Source organism: Rana temporaria, chromosome 10 (assembly GCF_905171775.1).
Source record: "Rana temporaria chromosome 10, aRanTem1.1, whole genome shotgun sequence".
Classification (NCBI taxonomy): domain Eukaryota; kingdom Metazoa; phylum Chordata; class Amphibia; order Anura; family Ranidae; genus Rana; species Rana temporaria.
In genome coordinates, this window is record NC_053498.1 from 11,424,632 (window position 1) to 11,451,439 (window position 26,808).

Consider the following 26,808-nt stretch of genomic DNA (forward strand, 5'->3'; position numbering starts at 1 on the left):
GCGGAATATTCGATAGGAAATGTACGATTCGACGTAAAGATTCGACGTTCTGTCGAATATTCGTTTGACCATTCTACAGAAACCAAAAAGATTCGACGTTCCGGCGAATATTCTTTTGCCCATTCGACAGAAACCAAGTATTATTGGATTTTCGGACGAAAGCTATTCCCCAAAGAAAAACGAAGTAAATCAAAACGATTTTCGGGAGTAACTAAATAAATTTATTTTCCAAACGAAAACGAAAAAACGAAACGAAATATTCCAGTCTGCACATGTCTAATTTAAGGCCAGTTTGACTTTGAACTTTCAGCCCTAGCAATATACATTTATTGTTTCCCTGAATTCATCCTCCAATGACCGTTCCTGTTTTCACAAGCTGGCGTCCCAAGATGTTTAGGCATCCCTATTAAACTGGTGGAGGATAAGCATGGCGGTGAGGGTGGAAAAGAGAAGAAAAGCGACTCCCCCGGTGCTTGGAGCAGTAATGACGTTTCCCCCATTGCTAGGATAGTTTTCACAAATGAAGTTATTTACAACAGTCTTATAATTCATAGTAATGGAAGGGTTTTGAGCATCACACAGGGATTTCGTACCGCATCCTCGAACCGATGAAGTAGAAGAGATGCTTCCTGCAGGAAGAGAATTTTAACACAAGTGACAGTTAACTCTTGACTTTCATTAAAGTAGATGTAACCCTAAGGCTGCATTCACATCTAGGCGGACGAAATCGCGGCGTTTTGTCGCCGCAAATCGCGGTAAAAATAGCAGCGTTTTGTACCACAATTTGCGGCGACAAAACGCCGGTATTGTCCGCCTAGATGTGCCCCAAGATGACCCCCTCTATGGAGATGATTGCCATCTCCTAGCCGAACGCTCGAAGACGCCTGAAAAAAAGGTCCGGGACCTTTTTTCACGCGGCAGGCGACAGGCGTCCGGCGTTCGGCGTGGAGATGTGAACCATCTTCATAGAGGGACATCTGTTTCCAGCCCTCTGGCGGCAGCGGCGTAGCGCTACAGGCGTAAAAACGCCTAGGTGTGAATGGGGTCTTAGATGAAAGACATCAGTTTTGTTGAAGCGTATCCTATACAGTTGACATTTATTCAAATAAAAACATTTTTACTTCTTTATTTTAACCATTTGTTACATCAGTGTTGCTGATCTCCTGCAGCCTCGCTACAACCGCCTCCCGTCTATATACACTCCAACGACGGCTACATGGCATTTCTCAGGGTGGGTTTCCTGATGGTGACAGCAGTGGACCACACCTAATTTATGTCTATACACTAGAGCTGCACGATTCTGCCCGATATGAGAATCACAATTGTTTTGCTAAGAATAAAGATCACGATTCTCGCAACCTAAAGTCTTTCACATAAAAAATTGAGTCTCTACTAAAAAATGTTTTTTATATATATATATATATATATATATATATATATATATATATATATATATATATACATAAATGTATTCTATATCTATATCTATATCTATCTCTATATATAAATACACACATATATATATATATATATATATATATATTAGTGCTGTCAAACGATTAAAATATTTAATCGCGATTAATCGCATTAATGTCGCATTAATGATTAATCTATCTATTTTATGACGAATTTCCCCACAAATATCGCACAATTCTGCAAGTGATTATAATTTATGATCGCTGTTTTCTAGCTGATCTAAAACCATTTTTGACATAAAGGGACACTTTTGGACAATCTACAGTTTTTCAGGCAGAAAGAATAGTTTTTATTATATAAATGTACATGTAGGACACTGGGCAGACCACTAGGGACAAGGGGGGTGTGTATTTTTTACATACAGTATACTGTGTGTATTGTGTTTGTTTACTTTTTTGAATTTGGCGCCGTTCTCCGCCCCCGTGCGTCGTAACGTCGCAGGGAACGGAGATCGGCGGCACACAGGCACTGTGAATCGAGCGAGGAGGACCCGCCGAGCGAGGAGGACCCGCCAAGCGAGGAGGACCCGCTCGATCACACAGCGGGGTGGCATCGCTGGATCCAGGGACAAGGTGAGTAACTTGCCTGTGAATCCAGCGAGAAGGTAAGCCGCGCCGCGCCGCTGCACACTCTGCACGTCCACCCCGAGGGCTCCTGCGTTAATCGCGCGATAAAAATATTGACGGCGTTAACATGGGTTTGCGTTAACGCCGTTAATATCGCGTTTAACGCACAGCCCTAATATATATATATATATTTATCTATATATATCTATATAGATATATCTATATATCTATATAGATATATATATATCTATATCTATATATCTATATACAGGTCATTCTCAAAAGATTAGCATATTGTGATAAAGTTCATTATTTTCTGTAATGTACTGATAAACATTAGACGTTCATATATTTTAGATTCATTACACACAACTGAAGTAGTTCAAGCCTTTTTATTGTTTTAATATTGATGATTTTGGCATACAGCTCATGAAAACCCAAAATTCCTATCTCAAAAAATTAGCATATCATGAAAAGGTTCTCTAAACGAGCTCTTAACCTAATCATCTGAATCAACTAATTAACTCTAAACACCTGCAAAAGATTCCTGAGGCTTTTAAAAACTCCCAGCCTGGTTCATTACTCCAAACCCCAATCATGGGTAAGACTGCCGACCTGACTGCTGTCCAGAAGGCCATCATTGACACCCTCAAGCAAGAGGGTAAGACACAGAAAGACATTTCTGAAAGAATAGGCTGTTCCCAGAGTGCTGTATCAAGGCACCTCAGTGGGAAGTCTGTGGGAAGGAAAAAGTGTGGCAGAAAACGCTGCACAACGAGAAGAGGTGACCGGACCCTGAGAAAGATTGTGGAGAAGGACCGATTCCAGACCTTGGGGGACCTGCGGAAGCAGTGGACTGAGTCTGGAGTAGAAACATCCAGAGCCACCGTGTACAGGCGTGTGCAGGAAATGGGCTACAGGTGCCGCATTCCCCAGGTCAAGCCACTTTTGAACCAGAAACAGCGGCAGAAGCGCCTGACCTGGGCTACAGAGAAGCAACACTGGACTGTTGCTCAGTGGTCTAAAGTACTTTTTTCGGATGAAAGCAAATTTTGCATGTCATTCGGTAATCAAGGTGCCAGAGTCTGGAGGAAGACTGGGGAGAGGGAAATGCCAAAATGCCTGAAGTCCAGTGTCAAGTACCCACAGTCAGTGATGGTCTGGGGTGCCATGTCAGCTGCTGGTGTTGGTCCACTGTGTTTTATCAAGGGCAGGGTGAATGCAGCTAGCTATCAGGAGATTTTGGAGCACTTCATGCTTCCATCTGCTGAAAAGCTTTATGGAGATGAAGATTTCATTTTTCAGCACGACCTGGCACCTGCTCACAGTGCCACAACCACTGGTAAATGGTTTACTGACCATGGTATTACTGTGCTCAATTGGCCTGCCAACTCTCCTGACCTGAACCCCATAGAGAATCTGTGGGATATTGGGAAAGAGAAAGTTGAGAGACGCAAGACCCAACACTCTGGATGAGCTTAAGGCCGCTACCGAAGCATCCTGGGCCTCCATAACACCTCAGCAGTGCCACAGGCTGATTGCCTCCATGCCACGCCGCATTGAAGCAGTCATTTCTGCAAAAGGATTCCCGACCAAGTATTGGGTGCATAACTGAACAGAATTATTTGAAGGTTGACTTTTTTTTTTTATTAAAAACACTTTTCTTTTATTGGTCGGATGAAATATGCTATTTTTTTGAGATAGGAATTTTGGGTTTTCATGAGCTGTATGCCAAAATCATCAATATTAAAACAATAAAAGGCTTGAACTACTTCAGTTGTGTGTAATGAATCTAAAATATATGAAAGTCTAATGTTTATCAGTACATTACAGAAAATAATGAACTTTATCACAATATGCTAATTTTTTGAGAATGACCTGTATATATATATATATATATATATATATATATATATATATATATATATATATATATATATATATAGATATAGATATAGATATATATATCTATATAGATAGATATATAATGTTTGGGGGTTATAAGTCATTTTCTAGCAAAAAAAAAAACAATTTTTACTTGAAAACAACAAATGTCAGAAAAAGGTTTAGTGTTTAAGTGGTTAAACTTTCCTAATTTACATTTTTCTCAATTGTCCAAAATGTCTTGGTATGCTGATGCCTTAAGCGTTCCCCTCACTGGAACTAAAGGGGCCAAGCCCAACCCCTGAAAAACAACCCCACACCAAAATCCCCCCTCAACCAAATGATTTGGACCAGTGCATAAAGCAAGGTCCATTAAGACATGAATGAACGAGTTTGGGGTGGAGGAACTCGACTGGCCTGCACAGAGTCCTGACCTAAACCCGCTAGAACACATTTAGGAGTAATTAGAGCCGAGACTGCATGCAAGGCCTTCTCATCTAACATCAGTGTCTGACCAAACATTCCCATAGACACACTCCTAAACCTTGTGGATGGCCTTCCCAGAAGAGTTGAAGCTGTTATAGCGGCAAAAGGCGGGGCCAACTCAATATTGAACCCTACAGACTAAGACTGGGATGCCATTAAAGTTCATGTGCGTGTAAAGGCAGGCGTCCCAATACTTTTGGTAATGTAGTGTATATCATTTGTTCTGCCTAGGAAACACTCACTATCCAAGTCCTCCCCTGGTCCTGTGTAAGCTTGAAGTTAATTCTGGTTGGAGCTTACACAAGGACTCTCTGTCCACCTCTATGTGACAGCACTGGGCCAATCAGCAAGCACCAACACTGTCACATGGGAAGGTAGGGGCTGAGTGATGTCCGAGGTCAATATACTAGGACAAGACACATTTGCATCATGAAACTGCAAAATGTAAGGTGTTATCAAAAGTGTATGAAATTACCAGTTGTGGTTGTCTGCGCATAGGTCATACACAGGTTCTCTTGTCCGGTGCAGGTCATGGTGGTCGCAGTCTCACAGGAGCCGGAGCTCGAAGATGCACATGTTTTGCATTGCACACCATTTGATACTGTGCTCGTAGATGTTGCTGTTGAAATATACAAACATACTCAGATAAATAAACCTAATGAGCTAATGGAGGAGCACTGTTGTCATTCTAGAAAGGGTAAGGTGACCAGATTTTTTAAATGAAATCCGGGGACATTTCTTTTTACCAGTAATGGCGGCAATCAGCGACTCTCTGCCCATCGGCTCCGCCACCCACCTCACAGCCTGTCAAGTCTCAGGCCCCGTACACACGTCCGAGAAACTCGACGGGCAAAACACATCGTTTTGCTCGTCGAGTTCCTTGTGAAGCCGCCGAGGATCTCGGCGAGCCAAGTTTCCTCATTGACTAACGAGGAAATAGAGAACATGTTCTCTATTTGGCTCGACGAGTTCCTGGTCGGTTTCCTCGGCCAAAAGTGTACACACGGCCGGGTTTCTCGGCAGAATACGGCTCCGATCGAGTTTCTGGCTGAATTCTGCCGAGAAACTCGGTCGTGTGTACGGGGCCTCAGCTTGTAGTCAACTGTGTATCCACTGAGCCCCCCAAGGATTAAGTCTTAGATTGTAGTCAACTGTGTATCCACTGAACCACCCAAGGATTAAGTCTTAGCTTGTAGTCAACTGTGTATCCACTGAAACACCCAAGGATTAAGTCTTAGCTTGTAGTCAACTGTGTATCCACTGAAACACCCAAGGATTAAGTCTTAGCTTGTAGTCAACTGTGTATCCACTGAAACACCCAAGGATTAAGTCTTAGCTTGTAGTCAACTGTGTATCCACTGAACCACCCAAGGATTAAGTCTTAGCTTGTAGTCAACTGTGTATCCACTGAACCACCCAAGGATTAAGTCTTAGCTTGTAGTCAACTGTGTATCCACTGAGTCACCCAAGGATTAAATCCTAGTTTATAGCCAACTGTGTATCCACTGAACCACCCAAGGATTAAGTCTTAGCTTGTAGTCAACTGTGTATCCACTGAGTCACCCAAGGATTAAATCCTAGATTATAGCCAACTGTGTATCCACTGAACCACCCAAGGATTAAGTCTTAGCTTGTAGTCAACTGTGTATCCACTGAACCACCCAAGGATTATGTCTTAGCTTGTAGTCAACTGTGTATCCACTGAACCACCCAAGGATTAAATCCTAGCTTATAGCCAACTGTGTATCCACTGAACCACCCAAAGATTTAAGTCTTAGCTTGTAGTCAACTGTGTATCCACTGAACCACCCAAGGATTAAGTCTTAGCTTGTAGTCAACTGTGTATCCACTGAACCACCCAATGATTAAGTCTTAGCTTGTAGTCAACTGTGTATCCACTGAGTCACCCAAGGATTAAATCCTAGATTATAGCCAATTGTGTATCCACTGAACCACCCAAGGATTAAGTCTTAGCTTGTAGTCAACTGTGTATCCACTGAACCACCCAAGGATTAAGTCTTAGCTTGTTGTCAACTGTGTATCCACTGAACCACCCAAGGATTAAGTCTTAGCTTGTAGTCAACTGTGTATCCACTGAACCACCCAAGGATTATGTCTTAGCTTGTAGTCAACTGTGTATCCACTGAACCACCCAAGGATTAAGTCTTAGCTTGTTGTCAACTGTGTATCCACTGAGTCACCCAAGGATTAAATCCTAGTTTATAGCCAACTGTGTATCCACTGAACCACCCAAGGATTAAGTCTTAGCTTGTAGTCAACTGTGTATCCACTGAACCACCCAAGGATTAAGTCTTAGCTTGTAGTCAACTGTGTATCCACTGAAACACCCAAGGATTAAGTCTTAGCTTGTAGTCAACTGTGTATCCACTGAACCACCCAAGGATTAAGTCTTAGCTTGTAGTCAACTGTGTATCCACTGAACCACCCAAGGATTAAGTCTTAGCTTGTAGTCAACTGTGTATCCACTGAAACACCCAAGGATTAAGTCTTAGCTTGTAGTCAACTGTGTATCCACTGAACCACCCAAGGATTAAGTCTTAGCTTGTAGTCAACTGTGTATCCACTGAACCACCCAAGGACGTACACACGTCCGAGAAACTCGACGAGCAAAACACATCGTTTTGCTCATCGAGTTCCTTGTGAAGCCGCCGAGGATCTCGGCTAGCCAAGTTTCCCCATTGACTAACGAGGAAATATAGAACATGTTCTCTATTTGGTTCGACGAGTTCCTCGTCGGTTTCCTCGGCCAAAAGTGTACACACGACCGGTTTCCTCGGCAGAATACGGCTCCGATCGAGTTTCTGGCGCACACTCGGTCGTGTGTACGGGGCCTCACTCTTCGGGCCCCTTCATCAGAGCCACAGTAGTAGTAAAGCCCATACACACGATCGGATTTTCCGACAATAACGGTCCGACGGACGTCGTGTTTTATTGGACAATCCGACCGTCTGTGCGCTCCATCGGAATTTCCGACAACAAATGTACACAAATCCGTCGGACTAAAATCCAAATACAAACACGCATGCTCCAAACCAATCAAACAACATTAGCAGAAGTTGCCCAAAGGGTGGCGGTAAAGAGCTGACAAACCACGTAGTTTCGTGAATGTTGGCTGGAAATGTTCTGCTGACTGTATGCAGAACAAGTTCACGGACAACGCCCTTCGGACAAAAATCCACGGAATTGTCCGATGGAAATTCAGTCGTGTGTACGACGCTTTACTCTTGTTGTTAAATTTTTTATAAAATGTTATCGTTGGTAATGCACGAGGTCGGTGTGCCCTCCTTTTCTTTCTATTAGCTGGATTCAGGATGGCGGGCGCATAGTTGCGGCGGCGTAGCGTATGGCATTTACACTACGCCGCCATAAGTTTGCAAGGCAAGTACTGTATTCACAAAGTACTTGCCTGCTAAGTTACGGCGGCGTCGCGTAAATCGGGCGTGCGTAATGGTGCCTAATTCAAATTTAGCTATGGGGGCGTGTTTTATGGTAATGGGGGGGTGACCTTACGTGATTGACGTATTTTACGAACGGCGCATGCGCCGTCCGCCTACATATCCCAATGTGCATTGCGTCAAAGTACGCCGCACGGTCCTATTGGTTTCGACGTGGACGTAAATGACGTAAATCCCTATTCACGGACGACTTACGCAAACGACGTAAAATTTTCGAATTTCGACGCGGGAACGGCGGCCATACTTAACATTACTATTCCAGCTATTTGATGGAATAACTTTAGGCCTGATAATGCGTTACATAAACGGCGTATCTGTACTGCGTCGGCCGGACATACGTTCGTGAATAGGCGTATCTATTGATTTACATATTATACGCCGACCACAATGGAAGCGCCACCTAGCGGTCAGCCTAAAAATTACACTTTAGGATACACTTTAAGACACTTACGCCGCTCGTATCTTAGCCTAATTTAAGCGTATCTGGTTTCCAGAATACGCTTAAATTAGCGCCGGTGCACATTCAGACTTAGGCTGGCGTATCTACTGATACGCCAGCCTAAGTCTTTCTGAATCCACCTATATATGTTTCTGTAGTAGATAAACCAGGACAACTGAGTAGGAAAGGGAAGATTTACTTACAATCTGGTATTGATGGAGTACAGCCATCTCCATCACAGCAACTTATACCCATCGATAACTTGGTGCCACCCACAGTCATGGAACCAGCGATGTTACACTTGCTTACAGGAGACCAAGATCGGATGACTTGGTATGACTTCACTCCATCTGAAAAATTTATAAAAGTTCTCTAAAACATTGAAAGAAAACACCACAAGCCTTAAGGTCCTCCAAAGTTGCTTAAAGTAGTATTAAGGGTTTGGCTTTAAAAAAAAAAACCAGGTCCTCCTCTTCTTCTTAAAGGGGTTGTAAAGGAAAAAAAATGTTTCCCTAAATATCTTCCTTTACCTTAGTGCAGTCCTCCTTCACTTACCTCATCCTTCCATTTTGCTTTCAAATGTCCTTATTTCCTCACTTCCTGTTCTTCTGTCTGTAACTCCACACAGTAATACAAGGCTTTCTCCCTAGTGTGGAGAAAGCCTCTTGAGGGGGCGAGCAGGAGAGTCAGGATGCCCACTAACAAACAGCTCCTTTCTCTATCTGCAAAGTAGAGAGTGTCCTGACTTGCCCGCTCGCCCCCCTCAAGAGGCTTTCTCCACACCAGGGAAAAAGCCTCGCATTACTGTGTGGAGTTACAGACAGAAGAACAGGAAGTGAGGATTTCTCAGAAGAAATAAGGACATTTAAAAGCAAAATGGAAGGGGTCCCCCTCCCCTTGTCCATTTCAGACCTTTTGGGGGCTTCCAGACTCTGATAACCACTCCGCTTGCATGCCACCACAACCACTGGCCACTGGCCAGGGTAAGATGAGGACAAGGTGCTTTGCGTTTGGGGGGTAGAGACCGAGAGTTCTGGTATGGACTGGGGGGGGGGCACTACAGGTTTTTTTTATGCTTTTTTTTTTTCAATAGCCGGGTGCCAGCAATTGCAACTGTGAGTCAATTTAAATGTGATTTGACTAGTTTTTTGTTTTTTCTTTAGAATTTTTTTTTTGCTGCAGCATGTTCTATACATGGTACACATGCGCCACTTTACAGGCAGACTAAGGGGACCCCCCAGGCACTATATATTTTTTTTAAAACATTTTTTTGCATTGATCAATGTCCCCTAAGGCAGTACCCGTACCCCCGTACCCCTATTATGGCAAATTACTTGCATATAAGCCTTTAAAATTTGCAATTTTTTGTGAAGGAGGGGGGTGTCCCTGAATGACAGTTTGGAAATGTGGTCACCCTACTGACCCTCTGTCTGGACAGTGCTGATTGGCCCTGTGCCTCTCCCAAGAAAAAAAAAAATCAAGCAATACACACCAAACTGAGCATGTGCACACACTTTTACCCTGGCAGAATGGCACGGACAGGCAAATATATATATATATATGTCCCTTTTTGCCGCTGTGACTCGATGTCCGCTGGTGTCCTGCGATCGTGTCACGGAGCGGCAGAACGAGGGGATGCCTGTGTAAACAAGGGCATCTCCCTGTTCTGCCTAGTGACAGGACACTGATCGACTGCTCCCTGTCATTGGGAGCAGTGATCAGTGTCGTGTCACATTAAGCCCCACCCCCACACAGTTAGAATCACTCCTTAAGACACACTGAACCCCTTCCTCGTCCCCCTAGTGGTTAACCCCTTCCCTGCCAGTGTCATTTACACAGTAATCAGTGCATTTTATAGCACTGATCGCTGTATACAGTATACAGTAAATGGTCCCAAAATAGCATCAAAAGTGTCCGCCATAATGTCGCAGCCACGATAGAAATGGCAGATCACCGCCATTACTAATAAAAAAAGTTTTTAATAAAAAATTCCGTAATTCTATCCCCTATTTTGTAGGCGCTATCACTTTTGCGCAAACCAATCAATAAATGCTTATTGCGTTTTTTTTACCAAAAATATGTAGAAGAATACGTATCGGCCTAAACTAAACCCGACTTAGTTGGGGTAGGCGGTACACTTTGGTGGGGGTGGGTCAGCCATGCCCTGTGACCTTTGACCTCTGGGAACCCGCCTTCTGACCTTTGACCTTTGGGGGGAGGTCCCTGTTCCAATTCCTGAGTCCTAGCCATATTCTTCAATGGGAAACCCTAACTCTAACCCCTAACCCTAGCCCCAACCCTAATCCCTAACCCTAAACCCTAACCCTAACCCTCTAACCCTAAACCCTAACCATAACCCTAAACCCTAAACCCTAACCCTCTAACCCTAACCCTAACCCTCTAACCCCTATCCCTAACCCTAACCCTCTAACCCTAACCCTAACCATAACCCTAAACCCTAACCCTAACCATCTAACCCCTATCCATAACCCTAACCCTCTAACCCTAACCCTAACCATAACCCTAACCCTAACCCTCTAACCCTAACCCTATCCCTAACCCTAACCCTAAACCCTAACCCTAAACCCTAACCCTAACCCTCTAACCCTAACCCTATCCCTATCCCTAACCCTAACCCTAAACCCTAACCCTAACCCTCTAACCCTAACCCTATCCCTAACCCTAACCCTAAACCCTAACCCTAAACCCTAACCCTAACCCTCTAACCCCTAAACATAACCCTAACCCTCTAACCCTAACCCTAAACCCTAACCCTAAACCCTAACCCTGGAGTAGAAAACAAACATTAGAGTTATCATTATGCAGCTGAAAAAATAATATTCAGAGATTGTTATTTAGCCCCTCCTGATTGTTAGATGTGTGCGCAGAAGCGGGGAAGTTTACAGATGAGAGCGAACCAAAAAAAAGAAGAAGTTTCTTACTTGTGGTGGTTATCACGTAAGCGGATGCACATTTGGAATTTGGAGGGATTACACTTAATGAGGAGGTACATGTTATGGAGTCGCTGGCTTGGCAGACAACACATGAGGTGCCTAAAATAAAAAAACAATCACATTAAAGATCAACTTCAAAACTGACAACTGATAAGCTCAACTCTCTGTCACTCTGCTCTCTCCTCCTTTCAGCAGGTCCTTTGCACTGCAGTGCATCTGATTGGCTCCTTATTTATTCACCTTCTCCCAGTATAAGGCTGATAACCGGTACAATTCAAGTGCTTACACTGCTTGTATTCAGGGCCACCATCAGGGGGGGTACAGGCAGTAGTGTTGCTCACGAATATTCGCATTGCGAATATTCGACTCGAATATAGCATATTCGAGAAATCGCGCTATATTTCGAATTTCGCGGTGAATATTCGCAATTCCGAATATTCGCATTTTTTCAATTTGATTTTTAAAACAGATCACATCCTATCGACGTCTAAAAGCATTGCTGGTATGATTAGAGACCCTGGGCCGAGTAGCTAAGCTGAGGCGATCCTTTTATGTTGCCAAATTGAAAAAAAAAAATTGCGATTTTTCGCTATTGCGAATGCGAAAATGATTGCGAATTTTCGATAACTGTGGTAGGAGAACTCTGATTGTCTCTGATGCAAAAGGGGGGGGGGGGCTTTGTGTATGTTTCTGTTATGAATATTTGTATGTTTGATATTATTTTTTTTTTGTAAGAAGGAAAAAATTGCGCATACCTTAAAAAAAGGGGAGAATACAGCAGCAACTCAAAAATGTTATACAACATAAATTAATACAAGACAGAAAATGGAGTCGCTCTACAAGAATAAAAAATATGTCTAGTGACAAGACATGTGGGCAAATTATAAAATAAGCAAGCGCAAATAACTTGTGAAATACACAGTGAAACGAATATATAAAGAAATATAGTCCCAATAATAGAAAAATAATCTTTCATAAAAATGTCTTTGATATGTGAAGTGAAAAAAAGTCCAAAGCATGCAGCATGAACGTGTTCAATCTTTAAGGTGTTTGATTGACAAACGGCTGTGACAGATGGATAGAGTAAAGAATCACCACCAATGCAAAACACTTTTTATTTTCTATTGTAAAATATCAAGAATATTCTGAGCCAATCAGAGTGCTCCTTCCGCATTTGCCGAATATTCGCAATTATTTTGTATTGTAAAATATCACGAATATTCTGAGCCAATCAGAGTGCTCCTTCCGCATTTGCCGAATATTCGCAATTATTTTGTATTGTAAAATATCAAGAATATTCTGAGCCAATCAGAGTGCTCCTTCCGCATTTGCCGAATATTCGCAATTATTTTGTATTGTAAAATATCAAGAATATTCTGAGCCAATCAGAGTGCTCCTACCGCAGTTATCGAAATTTCGCAATTATTTTGTATTGTAAAATATCACGAATATTCTGAGCCAATCAGAGTGCTCCTACAGCATTTGTCGAATATTCGCAATTATTTTGTATTGTAAAATATCACGAATATTCTGAGCCAATCAGAGTGCTCCTACAGCATTTGTCGAAATTGCGCAGTAAATATCGCATTCGCATGTTGCGATATTTCGATAAAATATCACGAATATTCTGAGCCAATCAGAGCGCTCCTACAGCATTTGTCGAAATTGCGCAGTAAATATCGCATTCGCATGTTGCGATATTTCGATAAAATATCACGAATATTCTGAGCCAATCAGAGTGCTCCTACCGCAGTTATCAAAAAATCGCAATTATTTTCGCATTCGCAATAGCGAAAAATCGCAATCATTTAATTTCGATAAAATATCACGAATATTCGAATTTAGCGAATATATCTCGAATATTCGAATATATATTCGAGATATATCGCGAAATCGAATATGGCATATTCTGCTCAACACTAACAGGCAGTACACCTGTAAGGGCCCGAAGGTGGCATGCCTCCTTTTTTTTTTATAATTTTTTTATATTTGTTTTTGTTTTGTTTTTATTAAAGGGCCCAGAGGTCCCCAGGGCCCTGGATGGCAACCCCCCCTTTATTTATTTATTTTTTTATAATTTTTTTTATATATTTATATTTTTTGTTTTGTTTTTATTAAAGGGCCCAGAGGTCCCCAGGGTCCTGGATGGCAACCCCCCTTTTTTTATTAATTTTTTTAAATTTTTTTTATATATATTTTTTGTTTTGTTTTTATTAAAGGGCCCAGATATCCCCATGGCCCTGGATAGCACCCCCCCCCCTTTTTTTATATAAAAAAAATATATATTATTTTATATATATTTTTTTGTTTTGTTTTTATTAAAGGGCCCAGAGGTCCCCGGGTCCTGGATGGCAACCCCCCTTGTTTTATTTATTTTTTATAATTTTTTTTATATATATTTTTTGTTTTGTTTTTATTAAAGGGCCCAGATATCCCCATGGCCCTGGATGGCAACCCCCCTTTTTTTATTTATTTTTTATAATTTGTTTTATATATATTTTTTGTTTTGTTTTTATTAAAGGGCCCAGAGGTCCCCAGGGTCCTGGATGGCAACCCCCCTTGTTTTATTTATTTTTTATAATTTTTTTTATATATATATATTTTTTGTTTTGTTTTTATTAAAGGGCCCAGAGGTCCCCAGGGTCCTGGATGGCAACCCCCCCTTTTTTTATTTATTTTTTATAATTTTTTTATATATATATTTTTTGTTTTGTTTTTATTAAAGGGCCCATATATCCCCAGGGCCCCGGATGGCAACCCCCCCTTTATTTTTATATATTTTTTATATATCTATTCCTTTTTTTTTGTAAGGGGCCCAGAGGTCCCCAGGGCAACCCCCCCCCCCCCTTTTTAGGGGGCCCATGCCTGAAGCTGTGTAAGGGGCCTCATAATTCCTGTTGGCGGCCCTGCTTGTATTTGAAAAAAAAAAAAAACACATTTAAAGTGTTACTAAACCCAGGACCCTGCATTTACTATATCTGGTCTCCTACAGTACACAGAACATGGGAATGCAATTATTTTTAGTAAATATAAACTGCTAAATACTTTTTCTCATCAGCAGTATATAGCAGTCTTGTGACTTCTATCAGTGTCTGGTTAAAGCTGTTATGAGATTTTTTTTCTCTCCTCTGACTGTCCTATGAGGTTGCAGGACCCCTGACTCTCTGTCTGGACAGTGCTGATTGGCCCTGTGCTGGTCGCACACATCCACCCAAGAAAAAAAAAAACTCTTAAGCAATTCACACTAAACTGAGCATGTGCAGCTTGTCCCTAAGGCTCTGTTATATCAGCAGATGGATTGGGGACAGTGGAAGAAGGGGAGGGTCAGAGAAGACAGGATCAAACAGCCGTTTTTTTACAATGCACAGGATTAACCCCTTAGGTTGCACAGTGAGTATAACCAGCATGCTTTACTGTAAATACAGACTGATTTTACTGTTGTGGGCAGTGGCGATCCATAATGCAGGGCGCAGGGGCACCGCCCCCCTAATCCATGTGTCCAGCTCCTCATGACACATGCGGGGCGCCGGGCACACGGACTCCTACTCTTTTTATGTATTTTTTTCAGCAGAGTCTCTAATAGGCTTCAAAAAGGGTGGGCTCGGGGGGCGCAGGGCACTGTGCCCCAAGTTCACCCAGTTGTGTGCCCTAATCACTACGTACAGTCATTGTTGGCCTCTCCAGAAGGGGCACCGCCCCCTTATCCATGCGCCCGGCCCCTAATCTACATGCAGGGCACCGGACGTATGGATTCCAATGTTTTTAATTTTTTTTAGAAGTACGTGATTAGAGCCGAAGGCTCTTATTGGCTTCAAAAAGTATTGGCTTGGGGCGCAGAGCACTGCGCCCCGAGCCCACCCACTCGTGTGACAAAAACAAATTAATATTCGCTATTATCTTCCCGATTCTCCTCCCGGCCAATCAGGAAGCAGGTCCTGAGACTCGTCACCCGATTGGCCGAGAGGAGAAACGCGATCCTATTGGCCGCCGAGGAGGAGATGCAGGGGAAGCCGCTGTGAAGAACCAGCCGAGCTGAGCCAAAGTGTCAGGCGCGCCTGGATGACGTGGGAGGAAGGAGAATGGAAGCCCGTGCTTCTCCTCTCAGCCAATGGGGTCTCAGGACCCGCTTCCTGATTGGCTGGGAGGAGAACCAGGAAGACAATAGCGAATATTAATTTTAATCCATGCGTCTGGCGCCCAGCATGTAGATTAGGGGCCGGGCGCATTGATTGGGGGGCGGTACCCCTGCTCCCTTTATGGACATTGTGATTCGGGTGTGCCCAGGCACACATGGCATACCCTCTGCGCACGCCTTTGAAGGAAACTGAGGCTGGGGTATGTCCTGAAGGGGCTGCCTGAATCAGTTACAGGGGAGGGCTGGCAGCCTTAGGCCTGGGGGGAAAGTCCAGTCAAGTGGCCCATTGAACTGCCGAATCAGCTCACCATCCATGGCCCCAGGGGCGTTCCTAGAGCATTTGGCACCCCCCACGTTAAAATGTAAAAACACCCCACTGTGCCCCCTGCATACTTCTGCATCCTTCAATATCTCTTTGTTACCACTGTGTACCCCTCTCCACAACTGCACCTCTGCACCGGCCTGAGACTCCCCAGTGTGTGGCACCCTGGTGCAGCCCGCCCCCCACTTAGTACGCCTCTGCATGGCCCACCTGTTTTTTCAATGCAGCCTCACCAGTGTCCATCAGTGCTGCCAACTCCAGTGCCCATCAATGCAGCCTGATCACTGGGGCATGTATGGGGGGACGGCCTCCTGGGGGGGGGGTAATGCTCCTGGTCCTGGGGTCAAGTTGCAGCCAGCGCCCAGCCCTGCAGCCATGCGTCCCGACTCCCTGGCACGCACTGCCTCTGCCTGCTTCCAAGAATCCAGGCCCAGGGAGTTGTAGTTTCCACTGCGCTGCTCTGATTTCCACCCACCGAGAGCTTGAGCGTGAACTACAACTCCCGGAATGCAACAGCTGGTGGTCAGCCGCTGTGGCCGTGCCCCCGGCCCGACTTCCTAGAGCAGAATAAAAAAGAGAATGGTAGTGGGCAGCGGCTGCCGGACGTTTTGTACATAAATTAGAGCGGCCTGGGAGGCAATTGCCACCCTGCCCCCTGGCCCAGCCCTCCCCTGGTTACAAAACATCTATAGAGTTACTCAAGTCCAGTTGAATGCAACTAACTACTACGAGATATACCGTGATCTCCGCACATCGGAACCTTCGTAAGCACAACTAAATAGTCTTTTTCTTACCTGTTGCAGTGCTGCTGGTTGCAGGGAAACAAAGAAATTGTATTACTACAGAGTTACTTCCAGATCCGTAGGAATAGTCTCCCACGTCACAAAGGGTTGAAGTTGCGCAGCCCATCACAGTTCCTGAAGAAAACAAACAAATCTCAGAAATTTAGAAACAATTTCAGGTAACACGTAAAATCACCGGTAATGAAGAATTCCAGGTATGGATATTTTTGTATAATTACGAGACATGTGCACTGCCGAATAATTCGTTTTCGTTTCACTTGTTTTTGTTTTTTTCGGATCAATTAGTTATTTCCAAAACAAAGATGGCAGCCTCGTGCATCTCTATCACTGCAAAGGGTTAAAGACTAATAGGTAGATTCAGGTACCTGGGTGCAAACTTGCGGCGGCGTAGCGTAGCCTGTTTAGGCTACGCCGCCGTAAGTTAGCTAGGCAAGTACATGATTCTCAATGTACTTGCCTGCTAATATACGGCGGTGTAGCCTAAAGCGGGCGGGTGTAAGGGCGCCAAATTTAAATGTCTTGGAGGGGGCGTGTTTTATGGTAATGAGGATTGACCTCACGTTTTTGACGTTTTTTTGGAACGGCGCATGCGCCGTCCGCCTACATTTCCCAGTGTGCATTGCGGCTAAGTACGCCGCACGGTCCTATTGATTTCAACGTGGGCGTAAACGACGTAAATCCCGATTTGCGGATCTCGCAGCGGGAACGGCGGCCATACTTTAACATTGTTATTCCACCTAATAGATGGAACAACTTTAGGCCTGCTAATGCCTTACGGAAATGGCGTAAATCGACTGCAGGGGCCGGACGTACGTTCGTGAATCGGCGTATCAACTCATTTACATATTCTACGCCAACCGCAATGGAAGCGCCACATAGCGGCCATCCGAAATATTGCAACCTAAGATACGACGACGCAAGCCGTCGTATCTTAGATATGTTTAAGCGTATCTCTGTTTGAGCATACGCTTAAACATAGGTCGGCGTAGATTCTGAGTTAGGTCGGCTTATCTACTGATAAGCCGGCCTAACTCTTACTGAATCTACCTATAATTTTGATGTGGTTGAGAATGTATTTTCATGTCAAATACCTTTTAATTAAAGTAAATAAATACATACAAACATAAAATAATGTTGAAATACCTGATGAGGAAGGTTGAAAAACACAAGTTTGCTCACTGCCAGTACATTGTATATTCGCCTGTTGATCACACAAGACCTGCGATCGGCATGATGGGCAAACAAGTCCATTGGCCTGGGAACTGGTGGCTGGCACTGTTAGAACATATTAATGTTAGTTTTAAAAAAAAAAACATAAGTATAATACAAAAGTATTCTTCAAAGACAATTTTAAAGTCTTATTAATATTTTAGTAGCATTTGGGAGTGGCTACACTGACAGACCTGACTGGCGCCTGCCCGCCTGCCCGCTGTGGAGGAGGTGCAGGATGGGAGAGCCGGATCGGGCTCAACTGAATCAAATCAGGTGAGACCACATACAGGACACACACCGAGCGGGCACCTTAACCCATAGACTGGAGATAGTAGTCTCTCTATAGAGGACCCCCGGCCCCTGAACTGGAGGTGGAAGTCTCCTTATGGAGAGGCCCCTGGACTGGAGGTAGCAGTCTTTCTATAGAGGGGCTTCTAGACTGGAGATAGTAGTCTCTCTATAGAGGACCCCCGGCCCCTGAACTGGAGGTGGAAGTCTCCTTATGGAGAGGCCCCTGGACTGGAGGTAGCAGTCTTTCTATAGAGGGGCTTCTAGACTGGAGATATTAGTCTCTCTATAGAGGACCCCCAGCCCCTGAACTGGAGGTAGAAGTCTCCTTATGGAGGGGCCCCTGGACTGGAGGTAGCAGTCTTTCTATAGAGGGGCTCCTAGACTGGAGATATTAGTCTCTCTATAGAGGACCCCTGGCCCCTGAACTGGAGGTAGAAGTCTCCTTATGGAGGGGCCCCTAGACTGGAGGTAGCAGTCTTTCTATAGAGGGGCTCCTAGACTGGAGATAGTAGTCTCTTTATAGAGGACCCCCTCTCCTTTTGGAGGGGCCCCTGGACTGGAGGTAGCAGTCTTTCTATAGAGGGGCTCCTAGACTGGAGATAGTAGTCTCTTTATAGAGGACCCCCTCTCCTTTTGGAGGGGCCCCTGGACTGGAGGTAGCAGTCTCTCTATGGAGATCCTCCATAGAGAGAATGCTACCTTCAGTCCAGGGGTCCCTTCATAAAGAGATTACCACCTCCAGTCCAGGGGCCCCTCTATAGAGAGATTCCAACCTCCAGTTCAGGGGCCCCTTTATGGAGAGATTCCCACCTTAACCTCTAGCAACCAATGAGTGAGCAGTAAGGATATGCAGTAACCTCTAGCAGCCAATCAGTAAGCAGAAATGATGTGATGTAACCTCTAGCAACCAGTTAGGGAGCAGTAATGATACGCTGTAACCTCTGGCAACCAATTGCAATCGCTGCCTGATCTGCTGCAGTAATCTGATTTTGAGTCTAGCTGCTATTTATCGTATGTCCCAGAGCAGGTGAAGAGTGTAATTGCATATGGGGGGGGGGGGGGGGCAAGAAAATGGGACTATTGGAGCCTTATAAGCGCATCCCGATTCATATATTTATACAAAGAGGATTTATAAATATATAAAAATATAAATATATTATTTTTTTATGTATTTGTTCACCTACAGTGCTATATTGCAAATACCGAAAGCTCTGTCCTACTCTTTATCTCTGTAATAGTTTTATTTATGAACAACAACAAGAACAATTAAAGTTTTTTACAGATACCTGGAAACTTGGGGATTGACTGCACCCAATCATTTAGATTTTTTTATACTACTTATGAAATTTTATTTATATGAAAGGTTTAATTTACTTCATTTTGAAGAATTGATACACTTTTATGCATAGAGGTGAAATTGAATGCGCAATGGGGATATAAATATGTGACTTTAAAAGTAATAATATTGTGAATATGTTACTATTTTGTGAATGAGAACATAAAAACCCTGGCCCAGATTCAAGAAGCAATTGCGTCTGCGTAACCATAGTTATGCAGCGCAATTGCTTACTTGCGCCGGCGTTTCGAATGCTCCTGATTCAGGAACCTCGTTACGCCGACTGCAGCCTAAGATATGACTGGCATAAGGCTCTTATGCCAGTCATATCGTAGGCTGCATTCTTACGATGGCCGCTAGGGGGCGTTCCCGTAGTGGTCAGCGTATAGTATGCAAATTGCATACTAACGCCGATTCACTACCCTACACGAGCCCTGCGTACGCAGTTTACGTCGTTTCCGTTCTTCGGGTTTCGCGTAAGGCTGCTCCTGATATTAGCAGGGGCAGCCAATGCTACGTATACCCGTCGTTCCCGCGTCGCAAAGTTTAAATTTTACGTTGTTTGCGTAAGTGAATCGTGAATGGCGCTGGACGCCATTCACGTTCACTTTGAAGCAAATGACGTCCTTGCGACGTCATTTGCCGCAATGCACGTCGGGAAAGTTTCCCGACGGAGCATGCGCACTACGTTCGGCGCGGGAACGCGCCTAATTTTAATGATCCACGCCCCCTACGGGATCATTTAAATTACGCGCCCTTACGCCGGGCATTTTTGAAGAGCGCCCACGCAAATTACGTGGCTACTGCTTCGTGAATGAAGCGTAGCGCAGATAATTTGCGGGGGCGCAGGGCAAAAACGGGACGCTGCGCCTCCGTAAGAAGTGCGCAGCGGTACCTGAATCTGGCCCAGTAATGATAAAATAAAGGAACTTACATTGGGGTAGAGTTGCAGTGCAGTTATCAGTGTTGCAGCATGAAATCCCCATCTTCATTGTGCCGCCGGTATAGCTGATGCTGCCCACTTTATTACACTTGCTGGTCGGCACACATGACTGTATATAGCCTTTATTGATGACTCCCCCTGCACAATAATTAATACAGTAGCATTTATATAGCTGCAATATATTAATCTAGAAACAAAAACATTATATAATAAACATTTTGATATTTATTATGTGTTACGTAGAATAATTTCTGCACCTTAAAACTCCCATTTCTATATATTTGTGTACAATGATTTACTATTGGGGAGGTGGTGCATTTCCATAATGCCCTGTTACACACTGTCGGGATTCCCGACGGGTCAAGGTCCGTCGGAAATCCAGACGGGAAAATCTAGAACCTGCTCTCCCGTACACACAAGCGGGTTTTCCCGGCCGTGTGTATGCTCCATCTGAGTTTTTCCGATGGGAAAACTGCCAAAAACTGACAGTTTTCTCGTACACACGGCGGGAAAAATTCAGCCAGGGATCCCGGTGGGAAAAAAAGAGAGCAGATTCTCTTTTTTTGTCTGGCGCTTTTGGGCAGTTTTCCCGCCGGGAAACCCGGTCGTGTGTATGGGGCTTAAGAGTCCGTAACTTTGGATGGAAATGTATTGTTTTCTTCAAGAATCATACATACAAGACCAGGGCTTTTTTTCTGGCGGAACGCACCGGAACGCAGTTCCGCCACCTTTTGCCAGAGCATTCATTTCCCTCCTCTCCTCCTTATTGTATAGCCTGCGCCCTGCCCTGCTGCCCACGGAGGAATCAAACGCGGGGGAATCCCTGCCAGAGCACTCCACCCGTATCCTGTGTAGCCCCGGCTCCTCCTCCTCCTACAGTATGTAACCTGCTGTGCACTGCCACTGCCCGGAGGGATCGAATAGCTGCATGTGAGAGCGGAAGGTGGAGTGTACTCCGCGGCTCTACCCCGCCTCTCAGTGCTGTCCAGGAAATCGGTTTGGCGCCGTGTGTCACGCTATCTGATCGTGGATCAGGTAGGTAGCCAGGCGGTCCTCCTCCCCACTAGCCTCCCTCATGTCATGTAATCTGGTCTGTTACTATTGTGACTGTGAGCAAAATGCTGCTAATGGGGTTGTGCTGTGGACTGGGCTGGGTGGTCTGTGGACTGGGCTGGGTGGTCTGTGGGCTGGGCTGGCCTTGGCGGTCTCTTCGCTGGACTAAGCTAGGTGGTCTCTTTGCTAAGCTGGGCGATCTCTTGCTGGACTAAGCTGTCTCTTTGCGGGACTAAGCTGGGCTGTCTGTTTGCTGGACTGAGCTGGGCTGTCTCTTTGGTGGACTGGGCTGGGCTGTCTCTTTGTTGGGCTGTCTCTTTGCTGGACTGGGCAGTCTCTTTGCTGGACTAAGCAGGGCGGTCTCTTTGCTGGACTAAGCAGGCCGGTCTCTTTGCTGGACTAAGCAGGGCGGTCTCTTTGCTGGACTAAGCAGGGCGGTCTCTTTGCTGGACTAAGCAGGGCAGTCTCTTTGCTGGACTAAGCAGGGCAGTCTCTTTGCTGGACTAAGCAGGGCAGTCTCTTTTCTGGACTAAGCAGGGCAGTCTCTTTGCTGGGCTGGGCTGGGCGGTCTCTTTACTGGGCTGGCCTGGGCGGTCTCTTTGCTGGGCTGGGCGGTCTCTTTGCTGGGCTGGGAGGTCTCTTTGCTGGGCTGGGCTGAGCTGTCTCTTTCTGGACTGGGCTGTCTCTTTCTGGACTGGGCTGGGCGGTCTCTTTGCTGGACTGGGCGGTCTCTTTGCTGGACTGGGCTGGGCAGTCTCTTTGCTGGGCTGGGCGGTTTCTTTGCTGGACTGGGCTGGGCGGTCTCTTTGCTGGACTGGGCTGGGCGGTCTCTTTCCTGGACTGGGCTGGGCGGTTTCTTTGCTGGACTGGGCTGGGCGGTCTCTTTGCTGGACTGGGCTGGGCGGTCTCTTTGCTGGACTGGGCGGTCTCTTTCCTGGACTGGGCTGGGCGGTTTCTTTGCTGGACTGGGCTGGGCGGTCTCTTTCCTGGACTGGGCTGGGCGGTCTCTTTGCTGGACTTGGCTGACCAGTCTCTTTGCTGGACTAGGCTGTCCCTGCTGGACTGGACTGGGCTGTCTCTTTGCTAAACCGGGCTTCGCTTCTTCTAAAGGCGTGGTTCTAGGGGGTGGTGATGGGCGGTTCTACGGGGCAGGGAGGGGGCGTGGCCTTGGAGGGGCAGGTGAGTATCCGCACCTTTTCTCTGAGAAAAAAAGCCCTGTACAAGACTATACAAACTAGAGAACCTAAAGCCACCACAACACATTCTTGGCCAAGACAATATAGCCTTCAAGAATCATACATACAAGACAAGACTATACATACTAGACAACCTAAAGCCACCACAACACATTCTTGGCCAAGACATTACAGCCTTCAAGAATCAGGGAAACCTCACAAACCCTTTAGAGAAATTTACTCGCTCTACTTAGAATTATTTGCTTTGGTTGGAGTCCTCATTAAATTAATTGTACTCCATAAAAATTTTGCAAGACTTACCTTCCGTGGTCTCTCTATAGGCCACGCCGCAACTGTAATTAGGCATACATGTCTCAGAAGGTCCCGTGCAGGAATCTAGTCCCATACATGAGATGCATGAAAGAGAATGACCTGAAAAATATATTAGAATATAAGAGTGAATATTGTATGACGGACAGAACCCCTTGCATGAACACTAACTTCCATTTATTGTAAAATTTTATTTATTACAGGTATTTAAATGGCGCCATCAATTCACGCAGCATTTTAAATATTGTACATTCTCCAGTCCATGACCTCAAATAGCTTACAATCTAAGGTTTCTCTCGCTCACATACGAGGGACAATTTACACAGGAGGCAATTAGCCTACCAGCATGTTTTTTGAGTATGTAAGCAAACGTAGAACAAATTTACTGTAATCCTAGCTAGGATTGAACAACATAACCCCAGGGCTGCAAGGCAGACGTGCTAACCACTAAACCCAAGAATAAAGATGTAGGGCCAGATTCACAAAGAGATACGACGGTGTATTATCTACAGATACACCATCGTATCTCTGACTTACACTGGTCCTATCTATGCGCCTGATTCATAGAACCAGTTACGCATAGATAGGGCTAAGATCCGACAGTGTTACACTGTGTTACACTGTCGGATCTTTTTTTCAATTTAAAAATGGCGCCGGGGGCGTTCCCGCTGATTTACGATAAATAATATGTAAATCAGCGAGATACGCAAATTCACAAACGTACGCGGACCCGTCGCAGTGTTCTTACGTCGTTTCCGTAGCGGTTTTCCCGTCGTATACTTACCCCTGTTTTTAGCAGGCGCAGCCAATGTTAAGTATAGCTGGCGTTCCCGCGTCGAATTTGATTTTTCCAACGTCGTTTGCGTACGCCGATTCACGAACACGCACGTCGCAAGTCCCGCTCACGTCGAAACCACTGACGTCCTAGTGACGTCAGTGGGAGCAATGCACACCGGGAAATTCCCCGGACGGCGCATGCGCATTTAAATCGGCGCGGGAACGCGCCTGATTTAAGTAGTACACTCCCCTAGCCGCGGAATTTGAATTCCACCGGGGGATTTAGGATCCGCCGTCGCAAGTTTGGAGGTAAGTGGTTTGTGAATTAGCCACTTGCCTCCTAAACTTGCGGGAGCGGATCTTAATTCACGTAGATCGAGCGGATCTATAGATCCGCTGAGCTACGTGAATCTGGCCCGTAATATATTGCCTGGTGATCCAACCACCAACACCTGAAGCCTCGTACACACGGCCAGGTTTCCCGACAGGAAAACTGCGAGGAGAGCTTTTGACAGGGAATCCCGTCCGTGTGTATGCTCCTCGCCGTTTTTCCGGTGGGAAAACTGCCCAAAAACCACCGGACAAAAAAAGAGAATCTGCCCCCTTTTTCCCCGCTGGGATTCCCAGCTGACTTTTTCCCGGCAGTTTTTGGCAGTTTTCCTATGGGAAATACTGCGATGGAGCATACACATGGGGGCAGATCCTGGTACATCTGCGCCGGGCGCAGCGTATCTAAGATACGCTACGCCGCCGTAACTTATCTTTTTTAAATGCAATCTACAACGAATCCGCGCCATAAGTTACGGCGGCGTAGTGTATCTATCGCAGCGTAAGGGCGCGGAATTCAAATGGCTGTGATGGGGGCGTGTTTTATGTTAATACGTTGTGACCCGACGTAAACAACGTTTTTTTTAACTGCGCATGCGCCGTCCCTGGGGTATCCCAGTGCGCATGCTCGAAATTAAACCGGAACCTGCCAATGCTTACGACGGTGACGTCATTCTACGCAAATTCCTATTTGCGAACGACTTACGCAAACGACGTAAAAAAAATCAAAATTGTAGGCGGGAAGGACGGCCATACTTAACATTGAGTACACCACCATATAGCAGCTTTAACTATATGCCGGAAAAAGCCGAACTCAAACGACGTAACAAAAAGCGCCGGCAGGACGTACGTTTGTGGATCGTCGTAAATAGCAAATTTGCATACTAGACGCGGATTTCAACGGGAACGCCACCTAGTGGCCGCGGAAAAAATTGCAGCTTAGATCCGACGGCGTACAAAGCATCTCGGGTCGGATCGACCCGAGATGCCGTTGTATCTTGTTTTGAGGATTCAAAACAACGATACGACGCAGGAATTTTGAAATTACTTTGTGGATATGCCCCTCGGTCGGGATTCCCGACCAAAGCTCTCATGGGAGTTTTCTAGATGGGAAAACCTCTCGTGTTTACGGGGGAAAAGTTACCGAGCAGGTTCTCGGTTTTCCCCCCCGGGATTTCCAATGGATATATTCCCGTCTAGAATCCCGGTCGTGTGTACGAGGCATATCAAATATGACGGGAAGTGGACCTTCTCAGTCCACAGAGATAGTAGATAGATGTAGTTCAAAATCTATCCCCTGCTGAGATTAGACATACCTGGTGTTACGAGGGCACAAAGCAGGCAGAGAAAGCTTAGCAGGCCGTCCATCCTCAACGTGTGCTGTCCTGGTGTCGCCTCGGTCAACGCTGAGCCTATTTTAACTGAAATCTGGAGGGCGTGAATAATACTAATGGTATGAGGAAACTAAAATGTCATCCATTAAAAAAATGCAATATGCAAATATGGGAGTCTAAAGACAAGAAATTCGAGTTTTATTTGGTAGGAATGTGAACTTTTTTTTTTTTTTTTTAAATAGGGCACATGCTTTATTTTTTTTTAATAATGCTTTAGGCATAGACCTGATTTATCAACCTGTATTACTACCGAAGGCTTCTTAAAGTGTATATAACCAATGGTATTTTAGCATTCCTTTAATTGTATTTATTGTATTATTTATTTAATTAGTATTATTTAGTGTATCCAAATCCAAGAACAAATATATAATACATTGCAGCTACTAGTCCTGAGATGTGGTGGATGCAATAGTTTTCTTAAAGGCTAAGTTCACTTTTACGAAAAAAAAAAAAAAAATTAAAATAAATGCACATTTTTTGCAGGTAAAACAAATATGCATTTATAATTTATATTTTTGTTATGCCACGGTCCTGCGGACTGGTTGTGTAGCTGTCTGCCTGTACCTCCACTATGGACAGGCAGTTACACTCTGACAGAAAGTTAATTGAACTACCGTATTTATCGGCGTATACCGCGCACTATTTTGCCCTGAAAATCAGTGCAAAATCGTGGGTGTGCGATATACGCCGATACCCGCTTTCCCGCCACGAGTTTGAATACTGCGCCGGCATATACCGAGCGCAGTACACTCGTGTATCTTCGGGCAGTCTCGGCGCCTCTCGCACTGACGTCCTGAGCGTACAGGACGTCAGCGCGACAGTTGCCGAGCCTGCCCGACGATACACGAGTGTACTGCGCTCGGTATATGTCGGCGCAGTATTCAAACTCGGCGCGGGAAACGAGCGGGGAGGACGCGAGGACACCGCAGAAGGACGCCGGACCCGCCGAAGAGGACACCCGACCCGCCAAAGAGGACACCCAACCCGCCGAAGACGAACGCCGGACCCGCCGAAGAGGACACCCGAAGCCGCAGAAGGACGCCGGACCCGCCGAGGCCGCCGATGGACGAAAAATTGCAGCTTAGACACCAAAACTGTAAGTACAAAAAAACAAAAAAACTTTTTTTCCACAGGATTGGGGGCCACTTTAGGGGTGCGCGCTATACGCGGGAGCGCGTTATACCGCGATAAATACGGTACATAGAGCACTCAACAGTTCCCTGTTGCCCACCCACCCCCCCCCCCCCGGTGGGTGTTACTCACACGGTTGGGCTTTTGATAGCGATGCAGAGAAGAGAGATTTCTCCGATGCTCTTATGATGGCGGCCATCTCCCGGATCTCCCCATATATCCTCCCCATCACCGGTGCCGGCCAATACGATCGCTTCTCCTCTCGGCCAATCGAGTCCTATCAGGAGAAGCAGGAAGA

The 26,808-nt window shown here is 45.3% G+C and overlaps 1 protein-coding gene across 1 annotated transcript; it reads right to left on the reverse strand.

The window, feature by feature from the left end:
• Nucleotides 1-208: 208 nt before the first annotated feature.
• LOC120916315 (urokinase plasminogen activator surface receptor-like) lies at nt 209-25,409 on the reverse strand. The gene is made up of 9 exons (XM_040327221.1): nt 25,302-25,409; nt 22,873-22,983; nt 20,315-20,461; nt 17,685-17,816; nt 16,533-16,655; nt 11,270-11,380; nt 8,531-8,677; nt 4,888-5,031; nt 209-629 (listed from the first exon to the last, which is right to left on the reverse strand). Exons 1-9 carry the CDS (start codon nt 25,351-25,353, stop codon nt 394-396), a joined length of 1,203 nt encoding a protein of 400 aa, XP_040183155.1. The 5' UTR covers nt 25,354-25,409; the 3' UTR covers nt 209-393.
• Nucleotides 25,410-26,808: the final 1,399 nt, after the last annotated feature.